Source organism: Rhopalosiphum maidis, chromosome 1 (assembly GCF_003676215.2).
Source record: "Rhopalosiphum maidis isolate BTI-1 chromosome 1, ASM367621v3, whole genome shotgun sequence".
NCBI classification, from domain to species: Eukaryota; Metazoa; Arthropoda; class Insecta; order Hemiptera; family Aphididae; genus Rhopalosiphum; species Rhopalosiphum maidis.
In genome coordinates, this window is record NC_040877.1 from 54,456,476 (window position 1) to 54,476,188 (window position 19,713).

Sequence of the window (19,713 nt, forward strand, 5' to 3'; positions counted from 1 at the left end):
TATTTTTTTTTTTTGCTTAATAAAAAGCTATTAAAAACTAATTTATTCATTGCTACTTTACCTTGCGCTCTAGAGTTTACGAAGAAAACTGTAGACCGCCGTGTTAACCGACGTCTTGCGATACGATTGAAATTAATTAAAAACAATTTAATTTGAGATTGCTACAATATACCAAACATAATTAAAGTTGGGCAATGTTAATAATTATTTATAATTTTGTTATTCTATAACACGGATTCGTTAAGTTGGTTAACTTCTTTGTTACTCTTACAAGTGAACTGGACAGAGAGAGAATACTTAAAAGTGGGATTTTATTTTTTAAATATTAATTTGTTGTTCCGTTCAGGCTGCCGCGGCATGTCGGTTAGTATACGCACGTATAATTATGAGTACAACCCGTGCGAGAAGGGAAATTTATTATGTAACTGTCTCAATTTATTCCGGACGAATATATGTATATATATATATATATATGCGCGCATACACAATAATTGGTTTTTAAGTTGTCAAAATGATATGTTGTTTTGATACGTACAACAACAAATACGCATATACATATACAATACATATATATATAGTTTATCGTAATATCTGTAGATTTTCGTCTCAGTCCAAGGTCACGTTAGATTATTGTGTTCCTTCCAGCTAAAGACATAAGTATAGGTACCTGTGCAAGATTGCAAGAAAGTATTACATAATGCCAAATGAAAACGGGTTTAATCCCTTCTTTGTCTTCCTCGTTTATTATTTACATATTATATTTATAACATACACTCGTGTATTTGATTACAAGTCAACATCGGTATTTTAATTTTGTTTTTTTTTTGTTTTATCACGCCTTAGGGTCTCGATCAAAACGGCCAACCTCTACTCCAGTTGCATTTACGCGTCAAGTTCTACGTCGACACTACTAAATCTCTGCGGTAATTACAACGTATACACACATATATACACTCACAAATATATTATATAGAGCGATAGATATATTATATATAATTTTAATTCGTATTTTTTTTTTTTTTTAAATAGCCGCCGAGAATATATGATATGTTTGTGTGTGCACATATTTTATTACATTATACATTTATACTTATTCAAGTCGCCGGACAAAAATGTTTGAATAAATATTAAACGAGTCATTAAGTTATTTAAAAGTCATATTATTCGACTGGTAGCACGAAGCGTTTGCGTGCGTACAGTTTAATGCATTCGTGGAATTTATGTACATATAGTTAGTTATACGAGCGCTTATATACATTTTATATTTGTATACGCGTATATCGTATGTGTACCTATATACATTATTCGTGTACCCGTAGCATATACATAAATAAATACCATGTGATCGACAGTAAATTATGCATTAAAATAATTATAAAAATATTTACGACTTATTAGCTGTCACTGCGCGTAGAATTTTTTCCGACGTCAATTCGGTACGGCGGCGATGGGTGCGGAGAAGAGAATCTCGCGTATATAAGACAATGATAAAAATTCGAACAAATGCGTTCACGGTTCACTGCTATTGCTCGAGAAAAAAAAATTAATAATATTTTCGATAAACAGTAGTGCGTATAATAATGCAATACAGGCTAAAGGTTTTTAAATCGTTTGGAAATCTTCATATAATGCGTATATTATATAGGTTATTATAGAAGCTCGGAATTAATCCTTACCACGTTAACTATTTGTAGATATTGTAGACGATATTTCGCTACCTATGAATAATATAATACGCATGTCGTCGGGCGTGATTTTAACGAACGAGTTAATGTCGGATTGAAAACAAAATCTAAACATAAATACACGTAAATATAGGTATATAGGTACTTCATATTATATACGCTACCTAATTACTATATAAACACATGTACCACATGCCACGTGGGGCGTGGGCCATCAATAGAAAGTGTGATGGCAACGCTACATTTTGTGAAATGGAGATCACGCATACTATTTCATTTCTAACCTAATCAAACGATAATCGCGGCCATTCGGCAGGGTCCCGTGGCTTTTATTGGATCTCCGTAATTATAGATATATTATCGGTGCTACATGCGCCGGACGAGGTTGAACTGCGCACTTATTTTATTTCGACTGCTTTCGGTATTAATATTGAAGTACGTTTGAGTAGGTCCATACATACCTTGTGATAATACTCATTTTACCTCTCATTCATCTCGTATTCGCTAAAAACTCTACTACATTATAATATATTATAATGCACCTAAACGCGGTGTTCGTGTATTGCAACATAAACATTATATGATTAATAATAATCTCCATAAATACCTCAAAATTCAAACATTAAATGTTTAAATCCACGTGACCCAAGTCACTTCATCAAAGAGTTCAAAATAGCTAAGATCCACTAATTAAATATTTCTTTCCACTCACACTATTCCCCAAAATCCTAACAGACTGCTGGCTTATAGAGAATAAATAACTTCTCTAGTCTTGCCCAATTGACTTGTTTAGGGCACTGGGTGCGTACCCATCTAGTATTCTCCTGCTTATATAAATGCGTTATTATCAAAATTACTTATTGTACCTAAAAATGTATAGATCGGGATTATTTTTTAAATAAAAGAAAGGTATAGATTTAATTAATATATGTGAATGCGTAAATTTATCGAATTGTTGTCATATAATATATATTAAACTAGATACGTCTGCTTTGCAGAGATGACATCACCCGGCAACATTATTATCTTCAGCTGCGCAAAAATATTGCGGACAGGGGCGGCACCACGGAAGACGGCGACCAGAACGTACTGCCGCTGGTGGCACTTGGCCTACAGGCAGACCTCGGCGATCACACGGCCGACACAGACATATCGTCCGAGCTGCTCGAACAGTACCTCCCGTCGAAGGTATTGACTAGTAAAAATATGTATCACTCGCGAAACTCGCCGCATTGCCTATATGTTATATACTGCTACGCTGCTACAGTGTATTATAATTTTGTCGACCAATTTTCTCCACTGAATCGTTGAGCTTGAATGTGGGGAGTGTTGTGCCCCTATTTTACCTTTTACCCTTTGAAAACATTTTTTTTTTTTAATGGTTAGGTAATTAATTTTTTCTATGATTAATATAATTGTATAAACTTTGTACGTTTTTCAATGAACATACAACATTTTATCATGATTCGACTTAAATAAATTATAAATTAATACTTTAAACTTAATTTTAACAAGTAGTTTTCAAGTTATTTGACTTAGTGAACTAAGGGCGGGCAATACGTAGGTGTGGCGTAGATACACGGTAATAGGATTGAAACGTATGGGAGCTATGATGATTTAAAATTATAATAGTTATTAATTTTAGTCCATCAGGAAGTATACTTAAAAATTTTCAAGTTAGAATTTGATTAAATTAATTTCTAAAGGGAAAAATGGAGGTGAACGTGTATGACGAATCGCCATGTACATTTATAGCTTATCTTGAGAATTATTTTCAAAAATAATTAATAAAAACATTGAGATACATATGTATAGAATTTTCCCAGGCCTTATAATAATTATTAAAAACATCTATTATGGTTAATATAATCCGCAAAGGTACTTTTGGGTAAGATTTCGAGATCTATAATACTGTAATCATCTCGTCTAAACTATGTTTAATTCATCACTCATCATTGAATGTATACTAATATTATATCATGTACACTTCTTTGTTTCAGGTGTACAAAATTAACGAGCACAAGGTAAAACAGACGTTGTGCACTTTGCACAAAGGCCATAAAGGAATGTCCAAGACTTGCGCGCAGACAATGTTCGTCCAGGAGGCCGGACCGGTGCACAAGTCTCATCTGTACCGGTTGCGGTTGAACAAGTCGCAGCCGAAACAAACACATGGAAGCGCGCTGTCCATATGCAATAGCGTGTGGCTGGCTATTTGTACCAATGGCGTACAGTTGTTCCACGTGAGTTTCATTTAAAAATCTAACAGTAATGATATTTACCAATATATTGCATATTTTATTAATGCAATAATATCCATTACCCATTATAAAGGCAGAAATTAATTTTTATTGGGGAGCTATGAACTAAAAATACCTAAATATGTTGAAAATAAAATGTATTTTGTCTTCTGTTGTTACTGTCCAAGGTAAAATCTTGTTGAATCCGTCCCATTTCCTACGTCCGCTTTCACATAGTGTTCCCGTAGCGGTGGTCTTCTCAATAGCATCTTATCGACAGGGTTCTCCTCTATAATTATTGTTTCATCTATTAAACCTATATTTCACCTCGTATGACCTTCTCACATCAGTTTTCTATTTTTAATCTTTTTTTGTGATATCGGCCCTGTAATAAAATTATTTAAATTCATAGTTATGTCGTTTCTATACTATTTACCATTACGGTTAATTTTATAATAAACAATAATAATTTAATATTTCAAAAATTTTAAGTTTTTATCTGTTAATAGATACTCATATTAATCACAAAAATTTGAAAAATATTTTGTAATTAAAAATTCATAAAATATTAATTAATTTTAACACTTAGACGTTTATGTTTAGGTTCCTATTAATAATTCCTAAATTGAATAACCAAAATATTCAAAAGTTCAAACTTTCCGATAAGTAGTTTGCAACCTTTATGATGATTAGTAGTGATAAGGTTTCATATGTATTTCAATTTATTTTTAGAGTAGATTAGTTAGTGGTTGTGGTTCACACTGATTATTCGTAGAAAATAAGCATTTTTTCCCATTAAAATATTTATTTAATTAGTCAATATAGTTATATTATTTTTATTGTAATTCACTTATAAATACGCTTATTACCATTTTATATAGACAAGATTCGTAAATCTGAAGCACTCAAATTAATTCTAGCCGAACTAAAAAACTTATTTTTGACTAGGGATAACTTCCAATTTCCACCAATAACCTATATTGTGATATGTATTTTAATAATAATTGATCCAATGAATGTTTATAAACAGGAAAGCTTATCGCAAGCGCTCAGTTGTTTGTTCTTGTGGAACAACATCGTCAAGCTGTGTTTCGACGTGAGTATAATAATAATAGTAAATAACAATAATAATCATAATAATAAGCTATATAAATATGGTTTTTAGCCATTATTACGTATACTATGTAGAAAATAGTCAATAATAACGATATACTATATAATAGCATATAATTATGTGCAAATCATAATTGGTTTTTAACGAAATCGTATTGACATTGTAGCGTAAAAAATTCGAACTAAGACCGTCGAACGCTGATCGGCTGGTGTACTACACAAATTCGGACGAAAAGAGCAAGAGGCTGTTGGCACTGTGTCGAGACACGCATCAATTTTGTATGACAGTACACCCGAGGCTTTTGGACACGTTTTTGAACAACAACACATCTGGTGAGTGCGCGAGACGAATCGAGAAAATTAATAAAATTCTAAACTGTCGCCGTGTCTATACACGTTAATGATTACTTATTATTTTTTGATTTTTGTGCTATGCAGATAAGAACGCGTTCGATGGGCTGAAATGGACCAACGAGAAGAAATCAAAATCAATAAAAATAAACGACGATGACGCCATCGAAAAGAAAAAATGTGAGAATGGCGGTTGCTCCGATTCTAGTATTTCGACGGCCGACCCGAAGACCTCTATTTCCAAGGACAAGGTATTTATATTATATAATGGCCAATGGGTACATACGCGTTTTAAGCTTTATCATCATTTCGCAATCTTAAAATTCCTTTTGATATGATGATGTACACTAGTTTTCGAAAAATAAATTTATTCCACTCTTAAAATGTATATTATTTGCACATTTAGTTGTAAAATGTAAGTAGGGTACAATTTTAAATTGTTTTGTAACGGATATTTTACATTTTTATAACCTTTTTATACAACATATAATGCACTCTATTGCATTTCTTAAAATTTTTTTTAATTACCTTAGGTAGTTGTGTTCCATTCCAATCAAATTGGACAGCATTATACATATTATATATTATAAATATATATTTAATTATGAAAATTTAAAGTTAATAAAATGAATATGTTGACTTAATTCAATGAAAATGAATTTTACATTTTTTTTAATTATAACTAAACATTTTGTTTAAAACGCATTAAATTAAGTAATTAATTTAATTAGTTTATGGGTTTGAAATAATTGTTAACGTAGTAAATAAGCAAAAAATAAAAAAAAAGAATAATGATAACTATAATTTGTTTTAACTACTTCAAATATTACCTATAGACACGTATAAACATAAATTTAACTTCATATTATTTTTAAAATTATCTGAAAATAGTCAAATAGTGATTCAATAAATTCTATAATTAACAAGATGTGATACGAAGTAAATTATTAAATTAACCAACTGGTCAAGTTAAACGGTTTAGAGAAATTAACTTTTTAAACGTTCAAATCGATTTACTATAGCCTAGCCTTTGCTTATCATCATACATCACGAATGTGTCGCAGGTGCCGAACGGGAGCATATCGTCCAGCGTGGAACTTGGATACAGCCACACGGCGCAGAACTCGACCGTGTCCGAGTTGGACTACTCGGTGCAGTCGGCGCAGGACAGCAGCGACGCTTACCTGATGTACAGACACCCGAGAGCCAGGGCGGCGTACGTGGACAACAGCAACCAATCGGCGAACACCAGCAGCGGCGTGTACACGTGCGCCAGCTACAGCACAGCGTCTAAGGAAATGGCGTCCGCGTCGTACACCACCGACAACTGTAGCTGCAGCGTGGACTGCAATCACGGCGGCGGTGTCGGCGGTTACAAGACGACCTCTGCGGCCGTCATGCAGAAGTCGTCCATGATGGAGCAGCAACCGGACGCGGACTCGGCGTACAGCGCGTCGCTGCCGCCGGAAACGGTTGCGGCGTCCACGACGTCCGCGGACGAGGACATGACAAGCAGCCGCGGCGGTCAGCAGGTCGCCGCGGTCGACGACTGCGACGGCGGCTGCGGCGGTGGCACCGACGAGCTGTACGATCTGTCGGCCGCGGCCACCAGCGACAGTTCGTACTGCATCGGAGGCGCCACGACCGCGTCCGACGTAGTTCTGTCGTCGGCGTCGTCGTCCAAGTGCGGCGAAACGGGCTGCGGTAACAGATGCGCGCTGGACGGTTACGCGGACGCGAGTGGCGCGGCGACCGGCGGCGGCGGGCGCAGCCGCAGCGGTTCGGTGGTCAGCAACTCGGGCAGCTTCCGCGGCGACGGCAGCGACCCGTCCGAGGGCGGCCGCGGCGCGCTCCTATCCGCCGTCGAACTGTCCGACCTGATCGTCGGCCGCAAATCGCTGCAGACGCCGCGCAAGGGTTTCTACCCGTCCCGGCCGACCACCAGCTCGACACTGGACTCCGACTCGGATTACGTGACGCTACCGCCGCCGATGAACTTCGTTACCGGTGCCCCGTCACTGTCCAACCTGTCGCTGGCGAACTTCGACTGCGGCACCGGCACCGCGGCCGCCCACTGGGACGTCCGTCGGTCATTCGACCTGCTGTCCAACGTGGTCAAGTTCTGCGGCGGCCATCATCATCACCATCACCATCACCAGTGCGTGCAGGTCAACAGCAACAATTACCTGGACGTGCACAAGAGCGGCGCCGCGTTCTACCACCACATCTACCCGGCAGCCGCGGCTGTCGCCTCCGTGGCGCCGCCGATGCTGCACGCCCGACAGCCACCTCCACCCCCGCCGCCGCCGCGACCCAAGCGGTTCGACTTACAGCTGGAGCAATACAAACAGCAGCTCCGATCGGACGTTGACTTCGTCGTGTACCCACTCCAAGACCCCGCGGTCAGCCGCCAAGAGTACGTGGACGCCAAGCTGGCCCGCGGCCGTCGGCACCAGTATCACAGGTACTACGGCCGCGACCCGCCGTCGTACCAGGCCAACGCGCACTTGTACCGGAGCACGCCCAACGTGGCTGCCGCCGTGTCGCCGCCCCCGCCACCGCCGTCGTCGTCGTCCGCGTCTTCGTCGTCGCTGTCCCACCAGCAGTATCACCATCACCACCATCACCATCACCTACTCGGTCAGCAACAGCAACCGCCGCCGCCGTTGCCTCCATTACCACCGCACTTGAAATACGCGTCCAATCAAAACCTGTTGTTCCCGGCCACCGTGGCCGCGGCCGCCGACTACGCGGCGCAACACCATCATCACCGCCACCACCGGTTACAGCCGTTACCGCTGCCACTGCCGGTCCGGACATACTCGCACGACGACTTGCTGGCGGCCACCACTTCGGCGCCAGCCGTGCCACCCAAAGTGCAGATGTTTCGCCGACGACCGCCGCCGCCACCGCCGCCAGTAACGGGACTCCAGAAACCCGCGGCCGTCGTCCACCCTCGTCGTACAGCGGCCGTGGACGCTTCCACCACCACCACCACCAACACTACTGCCGCCGCCGCTGCCACCGCTCCGGCGTCGTCCACGACGGTGTTGGACATCGAGTCGTTGCGGGAAAAAAGTCGTAACTTGGACTTGCCACTCATATCGGCACTGTGCAACGACCAGACGCTGCTCAAACAGACCAACGCCCTCGTCACCGAAAACAAGGCCACGCAAACGGTGGGCACCGCGTCCTCTTCGCTCGCGGCAACCCCGTCGTCTTCGTACCAACCGCCACTGCCTCCGTACCAGCCATCGTCACTGCCCTCGTCCTCCGAACAGACACAGCCGTCGCAAGGCAGCGTCGCGTCTGCCAACAAACCGAATTGCACGAGGTGCACTAATGGTACGTCGTCGTATTCGTCGCCACCGCCACCGAGTTTCATGTCGGTCTCCGCGTCGCCGTCTGCTGTAGCCACCGCCGCCGCCGCGAAGACCGCCAAATCAAAAACCAACCATGTCAAAACCAACACAAACATTATTTAGTATTTATCTAATACAAAAATATCATTACGAAATGTTTTTCTGTTATAATTTATATTTATATATATATTATATACAAGCGGGAAGAAGGGTGCCAAGTATGACGGTTTTAGGGAAAAGAAAGTAACCTTTAATGTATTGCCATTCGTTACAAATAGGGGGGGAGGAAGGATTATTGCAGACATTGTTCTAAAATTATTTCGGTTGAGCTAACCGATTTCAAAAAATTTTTGTTCATATTAGAATTTGACGAAAACTACTTTTGTTTTGACCAACGTAAATATTTTGATACCTATAAATATCTTTGTAATAATTCGGAAATGAGGATTTCATCCAGGATTATATATATTATACGCCATATTTCATTGTCTCGATTCGCCAGTCTTTAAAATATAATATATAATAGTTACTACAGGCGGGGTCAAATGTTTTTACCCGATTTCTTAGATTTTTATTTGGACGCCTTCCGCGCACGTAATTTAGTATCGTTACCTTATAATATTTATTTATTTGTGCCAATTTTATTTTTATATATGTGTACTAAAAATGGTAACATGATTTTTTTTAACACTCGTTACACAACTCGCATTGATTTTGCTAATTTTAAGCATACAATATTTATATACATGTATAATATGAAAAACAATGTGTAATAGGATTTCAGTATCAATTCGGGGCATAAGGCACTTAATATTTTACAATTAGTTTCTCTGGTTATTATGCTCCGGTCAATATTTAATGTTACAGGTAGGTACCTACTCAAAATTAGGATTACCATAAAATATATTATAGTTCAGGCCGAGTTCACAGCCAAGTCGTCTGTAATGAACGATACCACGATTAAAACGGCCATGGAATACGACACGACAAACGATGTAGTTGTGAACCTGCAGGTTTACCTTTTTTTTTGTAATTGTCTTCTGTTTCGTTGTAATAAATGTACTGATTTAACAATATTATGCTGATAAGACATTTTGTAATATTATCATGGCCGATAGACTGTTATTTTAGCACCGCCATAAATATTAGGAACGTTCAATTGTTAGTTTTTAAGAATTTTGATTAACTTTAGACTTGATGTGCCAAAAAATGATTGGCCGTACATAATTGTATTATCCAGTTTTTCTAATGAATAGAAAACATAGTAAATGTACCTATGTCTACAGCCTCGATTGCCTATTATTTTGTTTTAGGGCCTATATTACATATTATTAATATTGTACACACACATTTGTGCTTACTTGTGTTAATTAGTTACCTAAAAAGTGCCTCATCATTTTTTACATTTTTGTATGTTATTATATTAAATACTATCAAAATAATACATTTTCTTTTTTGTACATTAAAGTTACTTTTAAAGTTTTAGTTATTTAAAAATCAGTACAAAATATTGCACAGTATTATTTTGTTTTTTTTTTTTTTTTTTTTTTTTTTTATAAAATGTTTAGATCTAAATGAAAATTGTATATCTGTATTTTTGATTTGAATAAATATTATCTATTGTAACATAATGTTTTTCTTTGTGAACGTGTACCTTCAATTCAAAAAATGTACTCATTTAACCTGAAACCGATTATCACAAATAATAATAACAAACCAAAATAAATCTTGATCATTTTTAAGGTAATACATCGGATGTATTTATCATAGTAGTGGGATAGGTATGTGGCGGATCTGGATATGTTTATTGTGGGTGCTTTTTAGTTAATATAATTCCTCAACCTTTATTCTCCTTTGTATTTATACAGTATACCCATGATGAAATTAGCAAAAAAGTTAATGCTACTTTTTTAACACATTTTAATTTTTATATTATATGATCGTATACTAAAACGAAAAGATATACAAATTAAACATTTTCTTCCTAATAAATATATTATTACAATAAAATGTTAGCATTGGGTTTTAGGAAAATATCTAAGCTTTTGTAATATGAAAACTACTTTTCATTTTGAATATTTTAAATTAGTAATAAAGACGTACCTATTGAAGAAATAGTCCGGACACTGGACAGCATACAATTTTTAATTACATTTATATCAAGTAACTAAAGATTTAACTTTTATCAGTTTTTCTCTTGAATAGTCCTTAAATCTAAACATGAAAGTAAATCCCGGGATTAAAACATTGAAGCATTTAATACGGCAATTGTATCACTATTAACTATACCTACAACCTACCACATCATATTAAGTGGTTTTTCTATAAATGTATAATATAATCTATGTCCTACATCAACATCCATAATGCGAAGAATTCTTTTGTTAAACATCTTAGTAAGTCAGTAGTATAATTAATAGTAAATAATTACATTTTTTCTAATTATGTTTGTGGTTTTCCAATAAATAAAGAATTTCTAAATAACTATTGGGATTTGATTAACACATTTAGGACCCTATACCTCTCTGGAAAATGGATATTGGCTATCCCAAAAAAGATGAGGATTAGACAGATTTTTGATAGCTCATTTCTTGGTGAAATGACTAGCTAAGTAACAAACTTGGAGAATAGAGATAAAGTCTATCAAGTTTGTGCTTTGTTGTCGATCTGAGTGAAGACTAAATAAAAAAATATTAATTTATATGCCCACTATTGGAATAACTGTTTAAATACCAATAAAATAAATCAATTAAAGCATCATCTTGTCATATTATTGATGTCATAAAAGTTCAATACGCGGATCAGTGGGTGCTTAAGTCTCCTAAATCCACTACTCAATGGGTTTATCAGTGATAAATTCCATTCACCAGTTTTTGTCAATAGTCTGTCAATCAGTAGTTTGTCCTTATCCTAAATATATTAAAGGAACATTTTTATTGGATACAAAATAACATATTGGTTTTATTTTCATTTTAATTGATTAAGTATAAAAATTTGTTATTTTCACAGTGACCACCTAGTAAAAAAAAGTGATGCAAATTTTCTTGATTTTTTTATGGGGAATTTAGGACCGTGGAAAAAAAAAAAATTTTTGTTTATAATGTATAAAATATGTTTCTATGCAATTTAATTCAAATAACACACATAATAATATGGTTATAGAACATAATATTATATAATATACAAATAAAGTTTGAAAATGTCAATACAAACAAATGGCATGACATTTTCAAACTCTATATTATAAATAACTGCATATTATATAATATTTATACATAATAAGATAGGTATGAAAAAAAAAATTAAAAATAATAATTCAGTAATAATTAAGCTAATGTTCCCATTGGATCCCAAATAGGAAGTACTTGAGGTTCTTGTTGGAACACAGATAATACCTCTTCAGATAAAAGACTCTTGTCTACAACCACTTCAAACACATATTCCTTAAACCAATCTGTGGTCATCATCAAGTAACCCTTGTCGCCACGTTCTTCACCCCAAGAGTTTTCAACACGCCACTTTGTTGCATTACCATTCTAAACAGATATAAAAAAATCATTGTGTCATATATTTTATTCATACAGTTAATACAATCACTCACTTCTACATTGACTCCAGTTAGTACCATCGCGTGAGTCATGGCAGATTCACCATATAACATACGCTGTGCTTTAGTCATTGGGATTGATACATCAGTTCCAAATACTAGCTGGTAATCATGACTAAAATCATATATACTCATAAATTATGTTTTCAAATATGAGTATATTATAGATTATTTTAAAAAACTTACATTTTCAAATCTTCCAATCCAAGTTTATCAGAAAATCGTTTGCTCACTTGACATCCATACCATACTGGTTCACCTTTATTTACAATGGATTCTTGAGCTGCTTTGATTAATACTTCAATTGGCTGGTTGTTATAGAGAACTTTGCGTCCACCAGCCATATTATTTAACATGTCTAATGTATACAATTTACCATAACGGTTATTTGGTCTTGGATCCGAAATCAAACACACCTAAATAATAACAAAATTGAATACATATACTATTATTAAAGTCTTAGACATGGAAACTGGCCCTTGAACATCAGAAACCTACTGGTCATTTCAACCATAATGGGATTAAATTTATAATTAGCGTTTTTTGAAAATATGTACAATGAATGGTATAGGTTAACAGCCTGTAGCTATCAGATGGGGTAAGCAGTGCGGGTCTCAGTACTCAGAGGGTAGTTTTCACATGACGCAGTTTATAGGTAATTCAAGCACATACTTTTTCTACGACATCAAACACAGGGCGGACATGTGTCAAATAGAAATCCAATGGTGTAATAGGTCCAACAGTGTTGAACACTTTAGATTTATCATAGTATTGCCATTCAAATGTGGTTGGTGGTATACCCATACAAATACCAACAATTCGATAAATGATCTCCATTTGCTCTTCAATTTTAGTTGTAATCTCATTGTCTGTAGCATGATCACTGACAAGTTTATGCAATATTATGGCAAATTCTCGAAGCTTAAAATGAAAAAAATGATCTTGTTATAAAAAAATATATATGTTGTTAATTACGACATATTACCTTGCTGTTCAGTATAACATTAATAGTATTACTAGTTTCACAACTGAACGACTCTGGGAAATTCTTCTTTGGCATCAACCCATACTTGGTTATGATGTTGACCAACATATCCCACTGACCTCCATCTTCAATAGGTTTCTTTATCCAATAAAAATAATTTTGAGTTTTTTTATTTAATAATATAATTATGTTAATTAATTACACTTACAGTGAGTAAACAAGCAGTGGTTCTATCATCAACAGTTTCACCACGCTTAGCGGTTTGTACAATTGCATTTAAAAAATAATTGCTTCTTTCAATCTAAAAATACAATATATCAATTAAAAACTATTTAAAAAAATTAATTTATGTAAACAAACTATTGTTAACTTTAATATAATGAATTTTTTTCTAAATATAAGTAAATTAAAGCTTAAAAATAATTATTACTAATCAGCCCAATTTAGTTATAAATATACTACATTACATTCTGATTCAAATTTTAAAAACGTTTTTTATAGTTTTATAATTTTTTCCTACATTTTGTCATAATACCAATGTTAGATATATTTACATTATCATATTCAAAATGTTAAGCAAACAATATATGATTTCTGTTTCCTCAACATCCCAAAGCTCTGAGGATTGTTTTGTCTTTGGTGTATTGCAGAGCAAATATAGTTACTATTTGCAATAGGTAAGAAATTAAATCATAAGACTATTTAGCTAAATTGGCAAATCAATCCTAACTTTCAAATAGTTGGCAAGCATTACTTTTTAGATGAATAATTATATCCATCCTAAATAAATGTTATAAGAATTAATTAGAGTTTATGACCCTCCTAATAGTATTTCTTCCTACGGGAAAAGGTAATAAATATAATATATTAGATTAACAATCTTTCCCGTTATCTTTATTACAATTTTGAAGAATGCTAAGAATAAATTAAATACCAAAATTATAAAAGTATACTAACTCGACATTTTAGATTTGTAGAAAGGGATTAACGATTTTTCTAAGTTGTTTTCACACAAAAAAAATGTTTGTATAACTAATTACTTTCCATGTCTTACTTAGAATTAAGGTTAAAATGATAACTATGAATATAATTTTTTTTTTGTTTAATAAACAAATTTATAAATTCTACTTTGGTACACTTAATTAATATAATGTAATATTAATCAACTAAAGTAAATAATTTATTTTATTTTATTGGAAGAAAATACCGCTTAAACAATTATATTTTATTCTTTTAATTACGTGTACAACATCATATTTATTGTTATACCTTGACAGCATAGTTTAATTAATAATTATTAATTACAGAATAGTTTTATATCTTCCTATAAAATATTTCATAACTAAATAATGGTTAAACTGAATAAATATAAAACAGATTTTGTGCTGTACAATATTTTGAGCTCATAAACATTTATACTCTCAAATAATAAATGACAACTGCACATGAAAAATGATTGTAGTTTTGAAAAATCTGAACAGCATTCTGTTTATTATACCTAAACCTCCATTGTGTTTGGGTTGAAATTTTAAGCCCCCTTAAAAAAAAAAACCAGTCCTATTGACAGAAGTACAATACAAATCATAAATGAAGAACAGGTGTGTAAAAGGGACCACCTATTGTTAACATCGTCTAACAGGCCAAGGTCATATTATAAGCATACAAGCATATATTTTTCAGGCATGAAGAATAATATCTCTGTACATTTTTATACAAACCATACCTTGTCCCAAAAAAATATATAAGCTTGGCTGAATTCAAATTCTTCTAAGTTGAATTGTTTGATGAATGGAACTCTGATCACATTTAAACATGCAAATATCCAACAACGACCTGAACTCCTTTGGTTAGTTACTGGTTTGCCTTCAGTTTCAATCTATATAAGACAAAAACATATATTAAAAGGTTATTTGGATTTAAAGTCAGAAATCAGCCAAACCTTGTGTGTGTAATAATGATGGGTTTCTTGTACTCTAATTCTTGATGTGCTCACTTCTGTCGGGCTAACACGAGAACAAGCATTTTGGGCCAACACATTTTTGGCATCACTGAAGAATGCGTCACGGAATTTTAATACATTGTTGGGACTGATGACAGCTAAAATATAAAAACCTTATATTCCAGTAAGTGTGTACAACAAAACATTATTATTATTATTTTTAATTTAAAATAAGTATAATACCTTTACAATAATGTTATACAATATATACATATTTTACATGGAAGCTATCTATTGATACTAGTTTAATTAGGCATAGTCATAAATCAAATGCATCAGACTGTTGGATGCCACATAATTAATTATTCATTAGGTATATTCATTTTTTTTTTTTATATGATTTTATCACACTCGATAGTTACCATAATTGTATCTGTATAGCTTATTGGCTATTTAACTATGAAGAAAACAAATTATAAAGAATTCCAAAACATAATTCATTGAAAGGACAATATATGTATAGATGTATAGTGTTTACCTTGAACCCTTGTAAATATAACAAAACAGAATTTATGCGCAGCTAATCCAACAATTTATAAAAGGATGGTATTTTTTGAAACTTTCAACAAAGACGATGAACATTGTCATCCAGTGCATGTCTTTTATTGGTTCACTGTATTCCATTGGACACAGTAACGGTAAATTAGTTTTATTATCAAATGTATTCATCTATTGCTCAATCATAAACTATTATATTAGAAATTTATGAGCAAATATGAATTTCTTATTTTGCCTATGCTATAAAATGGGGATGAAATATGTTATTTCACGTTATTTACATTTAGAAATGTATAAGATATTAAAAAAAGAAATTTAATTAAATTTATTTGTGAAATATGACTTTATTTTTACTACTATAAGATAATTGATTTAGATTATTTTGTTATAGTTATTTTCATAAAAAAATTGCTGTGAATTAAATTACACATCTTGAAATGTAAAAAAAAATATTATCATGGCAGTTACTAAAACATGGATAGTCTGGGCAGCAGTGTCATAATAATCAGTCTTTAATAACAAAAATATACCAATAAAACAATAATTTATAATATTAAAATATAAGTAGGTAAATAAAATAAATAAACCTCTGTAGTCTCATATAAGCATAAAGGATCTTTTAATGGATGTCAGTGAAAATTATCAGTATTTATAGAATTGGCAGTGTAATTAAAGATGATTATTGAGTTTAAGGTTATTCTAAGTGGTATGTATTATTAAAATTAGTATTTCATTAATAGCATTTGTATCAATAAAATTAAAAAAAAAAATTAGGAATAATTTATTAAAATATATGATTTCTATAGGTATAACTATGCTTCCGTAATAATAAAGTAAATATTTATATATAATATGAAATAATTATTTTTGAATTTAATTAGATAAAAATAATAAGAACCAAACTAAATAAACGAGATTTGTGATATAGAAGACTTTTTAAAATAAATAAAAAATTGTTTATAGATGTAACAAATCTTCAAATATATTACCAAGATTGATACAACCTACATAATGGTATCTGTGTAAATAATGTGAATATTATTTTTTATCAAAGACCAATTAATATTATCTGTTAATATTACAGCAACGTTGGAGATTGTTTTATATCAGCATTGTAATATAAAAAAGTTACTTATCAAATAGATAGTATTATTGTCGAGTAAGCAAAAATAAATAAATTCAGATTAAATTGTATCATAATACTATTATTAAAAAAAATGCATGTCATTTGTTGGTACAAGGTTGTCTAGTGTCTATATACGGGTTAATACTGTTATCTATTTAGTGTTCACTATAAACATCTACTATTTTTTTTAGTTTAGACTAATTAAGAAAAGGTATCTAGAAAATTATTTATAAATAAAATTTAAACAGCATAAAAACTAATAACCAATTTTATTTTAAAATAATAAACTGTGATCTTGTCGAGCAATAGCCTATTAATTTTAAAATGTATAAATTTGCCAAGACCAAGGTAATGTACAAAATTGTGAAGTAAAACAGGCAGAGACAACAATCAAAGTACCAATAAAGTAACAATCCGTAGGTAGATTAAAAAAAATGTAAAAGGAACGTTCAACAACAGATCTCAAGCTACGTGACAACAGTTACATTGTTATGTAGTGAATTCTTGTAAGACTATACCGGTGAAATTTAGAAACGGAGAAAACCTCAGTTCGAGTGATCCACTAAAATCCACAGTTTCCACTTAGGTTCGCCGATCGCTCGAAAATATAAAGAAATCCAAAACTATCGAAAACCACAGTTAACGAGTCGGAAAATCGTTTTCGAAAACCGACGGCGTCAAAACACAACAGACAATAATCGACAGCGGTGACAGTAATAATTTAGTGTTATCGCTATGATATTATACTTACACGAGAAGGTTTTCGCCATTTTTTCGGAAGGATCAACGCAACACTACGCGATCGTGATTTCGGACGGGATTCCCTGGTCAGGCGTTATTGATAAACTCGAATCGGCAGCAATGGCAGCTGTGGACGCTGTGGTCAGTAGTCACAGTGGAACGCAAGTGTGTTATTGCAGTGCACACTACAACAGTACCTATAGTAGTGTAAATATACCGTGCGCGAACGCGCGTGCGCGAATAATAATAATAATATCGTTGTTGCCGGCGCGGAGGAGGGGTTGGTACAAACAAAACGGTAAACCGGGAAATCGTACACAAATAAAATCAAATCACGAGACTCGTTCGTTGCAAGGCGGAATAGGACCGGACGAAAACAAGTAAACGACAAATGGTGAACAAATCGTGTAAACACTATAAACCATAAAATGGTGTTATTGTCGAGAGTACGCGTCCGGTGATCGTGCGCGTGCGTGCGTGGCACACTACCGATGCAGCGTTGGCGGCGGTAGGTCGTTGGCCCGACCGGCGGGCGGGGGGGCCGTGGCGTTTACCGTTCGGCGGCGACCTCGTGGAGGCGAAAATAATATCGTGTCGTTCTCGTCCTTTTTTTCTCTCTCCCTTTGTAATATCTCCCAGACATTTTTTCCCCGCCAATTTTCAAACCTAGAAATCGTGCGCCCGCTTTTACAGTACCACTATTGGGTATTGGGAACTCGTGTCATCGAAACGAATTTTGTCGGAAAATCGACGAGGACATAATGTAAACAATCCGTCAGGTCACGTCTTCGGTATTTATTTTTATATACCCATACAGAAATGCCTGCACCGTGGTAATGTGGTATGAGGCAGATGAAAGGCCATTATTGGTTTTCAAAAAATTAACTTGTACTCGAAAATTATACAAATAATTATAGGATATTTCGTTTTTATCAATGAAAATTCTACGGGCCGTATACCCGTCAATCGTCGAACGTTGTAAGAACATTATCTGTTTGGTGTATCTTATAATAGCACCATTAGTACCTACACGTTTTGTAAGATAATATAAACGTTTTTAAATTGCAATAATTTACATACTCACAACTTGCATAAAAGCTGAAATATCGAATATCCCAATTCCACCGTACAAACACAAATAATATTCATGATTTTAAGTTTTATAATACAGTGGAACTTCAATAACTCGAATCGGTTGAGGGCGAAAATAAAATTCGAGTTATCGAAAATTCGACTTATAGAAGTTCGAGTTATCGAGGTTCCACTGTATTATGCTAATTCAACCATTTCAACCTAATACTAAAAAAAAGATCACGATGTCGGTTCTGCTGAACGCAAATTTACTAAACAGTTCTTCAAATCCATTTGGGAAGTACATTTTCATTATTTTATTAAGGAATTCACAATAATTAGGCGATATCAGTTAAAACGCATTACAAAACTGTGTAAGCCAGATATTCTTTATTAAAGCATAGTTTTTTTATTCAGATGTCTCGATTATTAGGATAATATCGGTTATGGAACGAGTGATTTTATAACTTGATACGTTAAGTTATTAACAATTATTCTTAAGATATTTAAATTTTTTCTAAAAAAATGTATCCGTACCTACAAACTCTTTAGTAAAATATCTGGATCTATATCTAGAAAGTATTTATTTTTTGCGCAGTTGATAACGCTATGCGTGTTATTATTTTCTTATCGTATTGTGTATATATTATACACAGTCCATTTTTATTATTCAAAGAATTTTTTAAAATTGTATAGCATTTATTTGATATAAACACAACCGACTTATTATTTATTATTAAAATAATTTATAACACAAAAGTCATTGGGGTGTTGCTGTCATCCATACTTTACGATACGGCTTTTCGGTATACTGCAATAATATAAATTGAAAATAAAGACAAATAATAACAAAATTTAAAAAAAGAAATGTCACTCGAAGACCACTCCCCTAGTCCCCTTGTCCATTCCTCGCCGTCGTAGCAGACTCGGAGTAT

The 19,713-nt window shown here is 34.3% G+C and overlaps 2 protein-coding genes across 2 annotated transcripts in view; one reads left to right on the plus strand and one right to left on the minus strand.

The window, feature by feature from the left end:
- LOC113554717 (protein expanded) overlaps nucleotides 1–10,261 on the plus strand; it is a 29,989-nt gene extending 19,728 nt beyond the window's left edge. The window contains exons 5-11 of the mRNA XM_026958683.1: nucleotides 844–923; nucleotides 2,684–2,873; nucleotides 3,686–3,928; nucleotides 4,956–5,021; nucleotides 5,206–5,371; nucleotides 5,477–5,640; nucleotides 6,454–10,261. Coding sequence (XP_026814484.1) covers nucleotides 844–923; nucleotides 2,684–2,873; nucleotides 3,686–3,928; nucleotides 4,956–5,021; nucleotides 5,206–5,371; nucleotides 5,477–5,640; nucleotides 6,454–8,874 — 3,330 coding nt within the window. The 3' untranslated portion in view covers nucleotides 8,875–10,261. The remainder of the gene's footprint in view (nucleotides 1–843; nucleotides 924–2,683; nucleotides 2,874–3,685; nucleotides 3,929–4,955; nucleotides 5,022–5,205; nucleotides 5,372–5,476; nucleotides 5,641–6,453) is intronic.
- A 1,693-nt stretch (nucleotides 10,262–11,954) lies between these two features.
- LOC113560407 (bleomycin hydrolase) lies at nucleotides 11,955–17,918 on the minus strand. The gene is made up of 9 exons (XM_026966265.1): nucleotides 17,718–17,918; nucleotides 15,283–15,440; nucleotides 15,067–15,219; nucleotides 13,552–13,644; nucleotides 13,344–13,481; nucleotides 13,031–13,279; nucleotides 12,545–12,774; nucleotides 12,353–12,473; nucleotides 11,955–12,287 (listed from the first exon to the last, which is right to left on the minus strand). The coding sequence occupies exons 1-9, from the start codon at nucleotides 17,734–17,736 to the stop codon at nucleotides 12,078–12,080; spliced, it is 1,371 nt and encodes a 456-aa protein (XP_026822066.1). The 5' UTR covers nucleotides 17,737–17,918; the 3' UTR covers nucleotides 11,955–12,077.
- Nucleotides 17,919–19,713: the final 1,795 nt, after the last annotated feature.

Coding starts and splice junctions, on each gene's coding strand:
- LOC113560407 (XM_026966265.1), bottom strand. Junction 15,220..15,282: donor ATCATTATTACACACACAAG/GTTTGGCTGATT, acceptor TGTCTTATATAG/ATTGAAACTGAAGGCAAACC. Junction 13,280..13,343: donor ATGTTATACTGAACAGCAAG/GTAATATGTCGT, acceptor TTTCATTTTAAG/CTTCGAGAATTTGCCATAAT.